General features: G+C 55.7%; 1 protein-coding gene across 1 annotated transcript in view; it reads right to left on the bottom strand.

Annotated features, from left to right (window-relative positions):
* LOC120509322 (filamin-A-like) overlaps positions 1 to 10,934 on the bottom strand; it is a gene marked incomplete at its 3' end in the record, with an annotated part of 21,741 nt that extends 10,807 nt beyond the window's left edge. The window contains 11 exon segments of the mRNA XM_039723807.1: positions 54 to 301; positions 2,536 to 2,725; positions 3,513 to 3,669; positions 3,745 to 3,868; positions 4,754 to 4,924; positions 5,127 to 5,155; positions 6,264 to 6,426; positions 6,896 to 7,069; positions 7,614 to 8,220; positions 9,569 to 9,829; positions 10,596 to 10,934. Coding sequence (XP_039579741.1) covers positions 54 to 301; positions 2,536 to 2,725; positions 3,513 to 3,669; positions 3,745 to 3,868; positions 4,754 to 4,924; positions 5,127 to 5,155; positions 6,264 to 6,426; positions 6,896 to 7,069; positions 7,614 to 8,220; positions 9,569 to 9,829; positions 10,596 to 10,934 — 2,463 coding nt within the window.
* Positions 10,935 to 11,236: the final 302 nt, after the last annotated feature.

Genomic DNA, 11,236 nt, shown 5'->3' on the forward strand with positions numbered 1-11,236 from the left:
TTTTTTCCCATTTTCCCCCATTTTTCCCCCGTTTCCCCCCGTTTCTCACTCACCATGACCTGGAAGGGGCTGTTGGGGATGTGCTCCCCCCCGAACCTGACGCAGATGACGTATTTGCCGGGCTGGGGCGCGGTGTAGAAGATGTCGAAGGTGCCGTCGGGGTTCTCCACCACGTCCACGTCCACCTCGGAGCCGTCGGGCGTGCACACCGAGCACGTCACCTTGCCCTTGCCGGCCGCCTTGGCGTCCACCGTGATCAGCGTCTGCTCGCCCAGCTGGATCGTGGGGCCCAGGCCGGGTCCTGCGGGAGCCGGGGGTCAGGAACCCCGAAATGGGGCAAAAAAACCCAAAATGGGGCAAAGAACCCCAAAATGGGGAAAAAAAACCCAAAATGGGGCAAAAGACCCCAAAAATGGGGTCAGGAACCCCAAAACGGGACCCTGTGGGGCCACCGTGATCAGCGTCTGCTCGCCCAGCTGGATCGTGGGGCCCAGGCCGGGTCCTGCGGGAGCCGGGGGTCAGGAACCCCGAAATGGGGCAAAAAACCCCAAAAATGGGGCAAAAAACCCCAAAAATGGGGTCAGGAACCCCAAAATGGGACCAAGAAACCCAAAACGGGGCCCATCTGGGCCACCGTGATCAGTGTCTGCTCGCCCAGCTGGATCGTGGGGCCCAGGCCGGGTCCTGCGGGAGCCGGGGGTCAGGAACCCCGAAATGGGGCAAAGAACCCCAAAATGGGGTCAGGAACCCCAAACCAGGACCCATCTGGGCCACCGTGATCAGCGTCCGCTCGCCCAGCTGGATCGTGGGGCCCAGCCCTGGTCCTGAGGGAGCCGGGGGTCAGGAACCCCGAAATGGGGCAAAAAAACCCAAAATGGGGCAAAGAACCCCAAAATGGGGCAAAAAAACCCAAAATGGGGCAAAAGACCCCAAAAATGGGGTCAGGAACCCCAAAACGGGACCCTGTGGGGCCACCGTGACCAGCGTCCGCTCGCCCAGCTGGATCGTGGGGCCCAGGCCGGGTCCTGCGGGAGCCGGGGGTCAGGAACCCCGAAATGGGGCAAAAAAACCCAAAATGGGGCAAAAAAACCCAAAAATGGGGCAAAAGACCCCAAAAATGGGGTCAGGAACCCCAAAATGGGGCGAAAAACCCCGAAATGGGGCAAAAACCCCCAAAATGGGGCAAAAAAACCCAAAAATGGGGCAAAAGACCCCAAAAATGGGGTCAGGAACCCCAAAATGGGGCGAAAAACCCCGAAATGGGGCAAAAAACCCCAAAATAGGGCAAAAAAAACCCCAAAATGGGGCCAAAACCACTAAAATGGGGCCAGGAATCTCAAACTGGGACTCATTTGGGGACGTCTGGAACAGGAACCCCAAAACAGGACCAGGAACCCAAAATGGGGCCAGGAATCCCAAAATAGGGACAGGAGCCTCAAAATGGGGCCAGGAACACCAAAATGGGACCAGGAAACTTAAAATTGGACCAGGAACTCCAAAATGGGGACAGGAACACCAAAATGGGACCAGGAATCCCAAAACTGAGCCAGGAACCCCAAAACGGGGCCAGGGACCCCAAAATAGGGCCAGAAATCCCAAAATGGGACCAGAAACCCAAAATGAGACCCATTTGGGGACATCCGGAACAGGAACTCCAAAACTGGACCAGGAACTCCAAAACAGGGCAAAAAACCCCAAAATGGAGCCAGGAATCCCAAAATGGGGCCAGGAACCCCAAAATGGGGCCAGAAATCCCAAAATGAGACCAGGATCCCAAACTGGGACCCATTTGGGGACATCTGGAACAGGAACCCACTGGAAACCCCAAAAGGGGGACAGGAACCCCAAAACGAGACTCATTTGGGGTCACCATGATGGGACCCCTTTGGTGGCCCCAAAACGGGATCCCGTCATTAATTTTGGGGGTCCTCCATCATTAATTTTGGGGGTTCCCATCGTTAATTGAGTGTGGGGGTCCCTCATCTTTAATTTGGGGGGGTCCTACATCATTAAACTGGGGAGGGTCTCTCATTAATTAGGATCATGGGGGTGTCCCATCATTAATTTTGGGGGTTCCCATCGTTAATTGAGTGTGGGGGTCCCTCATCTTTAATTTGGGGGGGTCCTACATCATTAAACTGGGGAGGGTCTCTCATTAATTAGGATCATGGGGGTGTCCCATCATTAATTTTTGAGGGTCCCCCATCATTAATTTTGGGGAGTCCCTTCATTAATTGAGATCATGGAGATGTCTCATCATTAATTTTGGAGAGTCCACGCCATTAAGTGAGTTTGGGGCTCTACCATCAATTTTGGGGGGTTCCCCATCATTTAACTCGGGTTAGTGCCCCTTTCCCAGCAGGGTTGTGCCCCCCCCATTCCTGAGGGGGTTTTCGCGGTGGTTTCTCCCATTCCTGAGGTGGCATCCCCCATTTTGGGGGGGGGGGGTTCCCCTGTAGTTTTTGGGGTGTTTTTTCCCATTTTTGAGGTGTTTCCTCCCAATTTTGGGGGGTTTTCCCCCGTTTCGGGGCTCACCAGTGACCGTGCACTTGCTGGCGTCGCCGGTGGGCACGGCCCGGATGCGGTAGGGGGAATAGGGGATCTCGTCCCCCCCGTATTTGATGAGGATGGTGTAGCGGCCGGTCATGTCCGGCACATAGGACACGGTGTAGGTGCCGTCCTGATTGTCCCGGATCGAGGCCTTCTTGGGCTTCCCCTCCGGATCCTGAGGGAAAAAGTGGGAATTTCGGCCATTAGTGAGGTGAGAATGGGAATTTGGGCAGTTTGGGGGTGTGAAAAAGGAACTGGGAAAAAGAAACCCAGAGCTCCTGGGTTGAGGACATGTTCTCCTGGGATTCCCCTCAGAATCCTGAGGGGGAAAAGCTTTTCCTGAGGGGAAAAAGTGGGAATTTCGGCCATTAGTGAAGTGAGAATGGGAATTTGGGCAGTTTTGGGGTGTGAAAAAGGAACTGGGAAAAAGGAACCCAGAGCTCTCAGCTGGGTCATGCTCCCTTGGGACTCCCTTCAGAATCCTGAGGGGAAAAAGCTTTTCCTGAGGGGAAAAAATGGGAATTTTGGCCATTGGTGAGGTGAGAATGGGAATTCTGGTGGTTGGGAGGTGGAAAATGAGAATTTGGGCAGTTTTTGGGGTATGGGATTGGATTTTAGGGCTGGGAAAAAGGATCCCAGAGCTCCCAGGTTGGGTCATGTTCTCTTGGGATTCCCCTCAGCATCCTGAGGGGAAAAAACTTGGATTTAGGGGATGTGGTGTGGGTTTGGGGGTAGAAAAGTGGGAATTAGGGAATGTAGAACGGGGTTTCGGGGGGAAAACGTGGAAATTAGGAACTGTGAGGTGGCTTTGAGGCCACCAGAGCACAAAAACTCTCATCTCCACCACCAAGACAAATCCCCAAACCACCCCCCTCCAACACTCCCCACCTCCCCCAAACCCCCCAAAAACCCCCCAAAATCCACCCCCGAACCCCCTGAAGACCCCCAAAGCCCGCGGGCACCGTGATCTGCACGGCCAGCAGCCCCTCGCCGGCGTCCTTGGCGTCGATGGTGAACTCCACGGGCAGGCTGGCCGGCACTCCCGTGGTGTTGAGCCCGGGGCCGCTCGCCCGCACCTTGCTGGCGTCGTGCGTGGGCAGCGCCTTCACCTTGAAGGGGCTTTGGGGAGGAATTTTAGGGTCAGGACAGCCCAGAACTCGCGGGGAGCCGCCCGAAATGTCCCCCCGGGCGCACCTGCGCGGCACTTCCTGGTCGCCGTAGCGCACGGAGATGCTGTAGGGTCCCTCGCGGGACGGCACGTAGGACACGCGCTGCGTGCCGTCGCCGTTGTCGGCCACGTCCACGGGCTCCAGCACGCCTGAAATGGGGTTTTTGGGGTTTTTTATGGGGTTTTTTTGGGGTTTTTATGGGGTTTTTGGGGGTTTTTATGGGGTTTGGGGGGGTTTATGGGGGTTCAGGGAGGTTGGGGTGTTGTGGGATGGGTTGAAAGGATTGTACAGTAATGTGAAAGTCACTGCAGGGTAGGGCAGGAATTATTATAAAGGGGGATGGGGTGGCCCCAAATATCACAGGGTGCCCCAAAAGCCCAGAGGGTGCCGGCACGTAGGACACGCGCTGCGTGCCGTCGCCGTTGTCGGCCACGTCCACGGGCTCCAGCACGCCTGAAATGGGGTTTTTGGGGTTTTTTATGGGGTTTTTTTGGGGTTTTTATGGGGTTTTGGGGGGTTTATGTGGGTTCAGGGAGGTTGGGGTGTTGTGGGATGGGTTGAAAAGATTGTAGAGTAATGTGAAAGTCACTGCAGGGTAGGGCAGGAATTATTATAAAGGGGGATGGGGTGGCCCCAAATATCACAGGGTGCCCCAAAAGCCCAGAGGGTGCCCCAAAAGCACACAGGGTGTCCCAAAATCCCACAGGGTGCCCCAAAAGTCTACAGGGCATCCCAAAACCACACAGGGCAGCCCCAAAACCACACAGGGCAGCCCCAAAAGCACACAGGGCAGCCCCAAAAACCCATAGGGCAGTCCAAAAATCCTATAGGACAGCCCCAAAATCCTATAGGGCAGCCCCAAAATCCTATAGGGCAGCCCCAAAAGCACACAGGGCAGCCCCAAAAGCACACAGGGCAGCCCCAAATTCCCACAGAGTGCCCCAATATCCCATAAAATCCCACAAATCCCCCTCTAAAATCCCATAAAATCCCACAAAACCCCCTCCAATACCCCCCAAATATCCCCCTCTGACCTTTGGGGCCCTGGACTTTGATGTCCAGCGGGGCCACGCCGGCCTTGGAGGTGTCCACGGTGAAGGTCTGGGGGACGTTGGCCCGGACGTGGCCGGGGGTCAGGCCGGGACCCCCGCAGGACACTCGGGACGCGTCCACCACGTCCGACACCGGCACCTGGAACGGGCTCCCTGGGGGGAAAAAATGGGATTTAGGGGTCACCAGGAGAAAAAAACAGGGATTTAGGGGGTGTGGGGTGGGGTTTGGGGGGAAAATGGGATTTAGGGGATGTGGGATGGGTTTGGGGTTACCAGGGGGAAAAATGGAATTTAGGGGTCACCAGGGGAAATCCCACAAAATCTCCCATAACCCCTCACAAAATCCCCCTAAAACCTCCCAAAATTAAAATATTTGAAAATCGCCTGAAAAACACCCAAAAAATTTCCTGAACAATTCCCAAAAGAAATTCCCTCCAAATCCCTCCCCAAAAAATCTCCCATAAAGAATTCATTCCATAAAACAATCCAACAAAATTCCAAATAAATCTGTGATGGGGAGATTTGGGGCCATGGGAGGGGGGAAATGGGATTTGGGGTCATGGGATGGGGGGGAAATGGGATTTGGGGTTGTTGGAGGGAGGAAAATGGGATTTGGGGTCATGGCGGCCAGGTTTGGGGAATAACGGGGGTTTAGGTGGAGCAGGAGATGGAGATTCTGATTTGGGGAATTCCCAGCAGGATTTGGGGGTCTCCCAGCAGGACTTTGGGAATTCCCATTGGGATTCTGGAGATTCCCCAGTGGGATTTTGGGGAATTCCCATTAGGATTCTGGGAATTCCCATAAGGATTTTGGGGATTCCCATCCGGATTTTGGGAATTCCCATTGGGATTCTGGGGATTCCCATTGGGATTTTGGGGATTCCCATTGGGATTTTGGGCATTCCCAGCAGGATTTTGGTGATTCCCATTGGGATTTTGAGCATTCCTGTCAGGATTTGGGGGTTTCCCATTGGGATTTTGGGGATTCCAGTCAGGATTTTGGTGATTCCCATCAGGATTTTGGGGTTTCCTATTGGGATTCTAGGGATTCCCAGTGGGAATTTGGAGATTCCAGTTAGGATTTTGGGGATTTCTGTTGGGATTTTGGGCATTCCCATCAGGATTTTGGGAATTCCCATTGGATTTTGGGGATTCCAGTCAGGATTTTGGGGATTCCAGTCAGGATTTTGGTGATTCCAGTCAGGATTTTGGTGATTCCCATCAGGATTTTGGGGTTTCCTATTGGGATTCTAGGGATTCCCAGTGGGAATTTGGAGATTCCAGTTAGGATTTTGGGGATTTCTGTTGGGATTTTGGGCATTCCCATCAGGATTTTGGGAATTCCCATTGGGATTTTGGGCATTCCCGCTGGGATTTTGGGCATTCCCGTTAGGATTTTGGGCATTCCCGCTGGGATTTTGGGCATTCCCGTTGGGATTTTGGGCATTCCCGCTGGGATTCTGGGCATTCCCGCTGGGAGCCGGGCTCTCACCGGGTCTCCACGGTGAACTTGTTGGGCTGGTTGGTGGTGCCGCTCTGGATGCCGGGGCCGTGCACCCGCACCCGGGTGGGGTCACAGCCCTCGGTGACGGGGACACGGAACGGGCTCAGCGGCACCGGGGCCCCCCCGTAGGTCACGTCCACCTTGTGCAGGCCTGGGGGGCAGCGGGTCACCCCAAATCCCACCAACCCCACCCAAAGCCCACCAAAAATCCCTTAGAACCCTTCAAACCACACCAAAAACCCCCCAAAATCCCTCAAGTTGCCCAAAATTCCTGCAAAATCCCTCAAAAGTCCACAAACCCATAAATGTCCCCCCAAGTCTCTGAAAATCCCTTAAAATTCCCCCAAAGCCCCCAAAATGCTCCAACCCCCCCCCCAAAAAGCTACAAAATTCTCCCAAATCCATAAAAATCCTTCCAAATCCTCTGGAAATTCCCCCAAAACCCTCATAACCCCCCAAAAAACCTTAAAATCCCTCAGAATATCCCAAAACCCTCAGAATCCCCCCAAGTCTCCAAAATCAGCCCAAAATCACCCTAAATCCCCACAAAATCCCCCCCAAATCCTTCAAAATATTCCCAAAATCTCTCAAAATCCCTCCGGAATGCCGGGTGCGCTCACCCTCCTCGTAGGGCGTGTACTCCACGTGGTAGGTGCCGTCACCCCGGTCCTCCACGAAGGTCTCGGTGACGTTTCCGGAGGGGTTGGACACGAGGGCCTTGACATGGGGACCGCCGGCCTTGGACACGGCCCGGGCGTCCACCTCGAACTCCGTCACGGCCTCGCGGAACACGGCTGGGATGGGGAAACGGGGCTGGGGTCAATGGGGTCTTCTTCCAACCCAAATGAACCCAACCCAACTCATCCCAACCCAACCAAACTCAACTGAACCCAACTCAAGTCAACCCAACTCAATTCATGCCAAGAAACCCAACTCAACTCAACCCATCCCAACTCAACTCAATCCATCCAAATTCAACTCAACCCAACCCAACTCAACTCAACTCCACCCAAATCATCCCAACCCCACCAAACTCAACCGAACCCAGTTCAACTCAACCCAACTCAATTTATCCCAGCCAACCCAACTCAACCCATCCCATCCTCTTCCAACTCAACCCAATCCAACCCAACTCATCCCAACCCAACTCAACTCAACCCAACCCAACTCAACCAAACTCAACTGAATTCATCCCAGCCAATCCAACTCAAACCAACCCATCCCATCCTCTTCCAACTCAACCCAAACTAACCCAACTCATCCCAAATCCAAACCCAGCTCAACTCAACCCATCCCAACCAAACCCAACCCAACCCTTCCACCCCACCCCAAACTCACCTTTCCCTTCCACGCCAGGCCCGTACACCTTGATGCCGGACGTATCCACAGCCGCCGGCGCTGGCTCCACGCGCACGGTGCTGGGGAAGTGCGGCACGGGCTGCCCGCCGTACTCCACGGTGACGGTGTGCACGCCGGCGCTGCGCGGCGTGTAGGCGATGGTGTAAATGCCGTTGCCGTTCTCCTCCACCCTCACGTCCGCCTGCGCCCCGGCTTCCGAGGCGATGCCGATGGTCAGCTCGGCCGTCCCCGCCCGGCTGCAGTCCACGCGGAAGCGCGCTGGCTGGCCGGCCGTGGCCTTCTCCAGCCCCGGCCCTTCGCAGGTGACCTTGGAAGGGTCGAACTTCGGCCGGATCGGCGCGCGGAAGGGCGAGCCCGGGATGTGGGCGCCGGCGAAGAGGATGTTGATGTTGTAGTCGCCGGGCTCCGTGGGCAGGTAGGACACCGAGCAGGTGCCGTCGCCGTTGTCCTGGCACTCGATTTTGGCCTCGCAGGGCCCCTCCACGGTCAGCCCCAAACCGCCCGTGCCGGCGCCTTTGGTGTCGATGGTGAACGGGGCCGGAACCCCTGCCAGGCCCCCCTGGAGACCGGGGCCGAAGGCACGGACCTGGGGAGATGGAAGGGTTGGGTTGGATTAGTTGGGATGGGCTGAGTTGGATTAGTTGGGTTGAGTTGGGATGAGTTGGGTTGGGTTGAACTGGGTTGAGTTGAATTGGGTTGGATTGGTTGAGTTGAAATTAGTTGGGTTGGGTTGGATTGGTTGAGTTGAGTTGAATTGAGTTGGGCTGAATTGGATTAGTTGGGTTGAGTTTGGATGGGATGGGTTGGGTTGGCTGGATTGAGTTGGATTGGTTGAGTTGAATTGAGTTGGGTTGAGTTGAATTGGGTTGGGTTGGTTGAGTTGAAATAAGTTGAGCTGGGTTGGATTGGGTTGAGTTGAGTTGAATTGGGTTGGGTTGAGTTGGATCAGTTGGGTTGAGTTGGGATGGACTGGGTTGGTTAGGTTGAGTTGGATTGGTTGAGTTGAATTGAGTTGGGTTGAGTTGAATTGGGTTGGGTTGGTTGAGTTGAAATGAGTTGAGTTGGGTTGGATTGGTTGGGTTGAGTTGAGTTGAATTGGGTTGGGTTGAGTTGGATCAGTTGGGTTGAGTTGGGATGGACTGGGTTGGTTAGGTTGAGTTGGATTGGTTGAGTTGAATTGGGTTGGGTTGAGTTGAGATGGACTGGGTTGGTTGGGTTGAGTTGGATTGGTTGAGTTGAATTGGGTTGAGTTGAGCTGGGTTGAGTTGGGTTGAGTTGACTTGGACCGGGTTGAGTTGAGTTGGGTCCCAAGACCTCCGATGAGTTGGGTTGGGTTGAACTGGGTTGAGTTGAATTGGGTTGGATTGGTTGAGTTGAAATGGGTTGGGTTGGGTTGAATTGAGTTGGGCTGAATTGGATTAGTTGGGTTGAGTTTGGATGGGATGGGTTGGGTTGGCTGGATTGAGTTGGATTGGTTGAGTTGAATTGAGTTGGGTTGAGTTGAATTGGGTTGGGTTGGTTGAGTTGAAATAAGTTGAGCTGGGTTGGATTGGGTTGAGTTGAGTTGAATTGGGTTGGGTTGAGTTGGATCAGTTGGGTTGAGTTGGGATGGACTGGGTTGGTTAGGTTGAGTTGGATTGGTTGAGTTGAATTGGGTTGAGTTGGTTGAGTTGGGATGGGTTGTGTTGAGTTGAATTGAATTTGGTTGGGTTGAGTTGGATTAGTTGGGTTGAGTTGGATTAGTTGGGCTGAGTTGGGATGGGTTGGGTTGGTTGGGTTGAGCTGGGTTGGATTGGTTGAGTTGAACTGGGTTGAGTTGAGTTGGGTTGAGTTGACTTGGATTGAGTTGACTTGGACCGGGTTGAGTTGAGTTGGGTCCCAAGACCTCCACCCCAAATCCTCCAGCACAAACCCCCCAGGCCCCCTCCCCTCACCTTGGAGGGGTCGGTGGCCGGCACCACCTCGACGGGGAAGGGGCTGCCGGGCACGGGCACGCCGTCGTAGGTGACCTCCACGCTGTGGGGGCCCTCGTCGCGCGGCACGAAGCGCACGGCGCTGCTCTCGGCCGCGGCGCCGGGCTCCACCGTGCACGGCACCGCCTTGCGCGCCGGGCCCAGGATGCGGGCGCCCACCTTGCCCTGGCCCCCCGCGCCCTTGGCCTTCACCGTGAACTCCTGCGCCTTGCCCACCTCCAGCTCTGCCGAGTGGGGAGGGGGCGGCGCGTCAGGGAAGCCCGAATTCACCCGGGGAGGGAACCCCGAATTGGGGAGGGGGCTGCGGGACAGGGAACCCCGAATTCACCCGGGGAGGGAACCCCGAATTGGGGAGGGGGCGGCGCGTCAGGGAAGCCCGAATTCACCCGGGGAGGGAGTCCCAAATTGGGGAGGGGGCTGAGGGACAGGGAAGCCCAAAGCTGGAACCCCAAATTCACCCGGGGAGGGAACCCCGAATTGGGGAGGGGGTGGCCAGTTAGGGACAGGGAACCCCAATCTGGAACCCCAAATTCACCCGGGGAGGGAGTCCCAAATTGGGGAGGGGGCTGCAGGACAGGGATGGGGAACCCCAAAATCTGCCTGGAACTGGGGGTGAATCCCAAAGTGGGGAGGGGGCACAGAACTGGGGAGGGGATCCCAAAACTGAGGACAGGGAACCCCTGAAACCCTCCCCATGTGCCCAAAACCCCCCCAAACCCCCCAGAATCCCCCAAACCCCCTTCAGCCCCCTCCCCAAATTCAGGGACCCCTCCCCAAGCTCCGGGACCCCCCCAGACTCACTGGGTCCCTCCCCAGGGCCCCAAATCCCCCTCAAATCTGCCCAGAACCCCTCAAAACCCCCTCAAAGCCCCTCCCCAAAACCCGGGGACCCCTGGTGTGATGGTGTAGTTTTGGGGGGTTTTGGGGTGCCCTACCTGCTGCCCAGGTGTGTAGGTCACCGTGTGGGTGGGTTTGGGGTTTCAGGGTGTGTTTTTGGGGTGTTTTTGGGGTGTTTTACCTGCTGCACAGGGGTGTAGGTCACCGTGTGGGTGCCGTCATGGTTGTCGGTCACCTGCAGGTCCCTCACGGCCTCGCCCTTGCCCGGCCCCGTCACCTGCACGTCCAGGGCTGCCCGGCCGCCGCCCTTGGTGCTCACCGTGAAATGGGTGGGCTTGCCCAGCTCCACGCCTGGGGACCCCAAAACCACGGTCAGACACCCCCAAAAACCCAAAACCACGGTCAGACACCCCCAAAAACCCAAAACAACGGTCAGACACCCCCAAAAACCCAAAACCACGGTCAGGCACCCCCAAAAACCCAAAACCATGGTCACACACACCCAAAAACCCCAAATCCTGACAAAACCACCCAAAAACCCCAAAATCCCAGTCAGACACACCCAAAACCCCCAAAATCACAGTCAGGCACCCCCAAAAACCCCAAATCCTGACAAAACCACCCAAAAACCCCCAAATCACAGTCAGGCACACCCAAAAATCCCAAATCGTGACAAAACCAACCAAAAACCCAAAATCACAGTCAGACAACCCCAAAACCACAGTCAGACACCCCCAAAAACCCAAAACCACAGTCAGACACACCCAAAAACCCCAAATCACGGTCAGACAC

Source organism: Passer montanus, unplaced genomic scaffold (assembly GCF_014805655.1).
Source record: "Passer montanus isolate IOZ18808 unplaced genomic scaffold, ASM1480565v1 scaffold502, whole genome shotgun sequence".
In the NCBI taxonomy this organism is placed as follows: domain Eukaryota; kingdom Metazoa; phylum Chordata; class Aves; order Passeriformes; family Passeridae; genus Passer; species Passer montanus.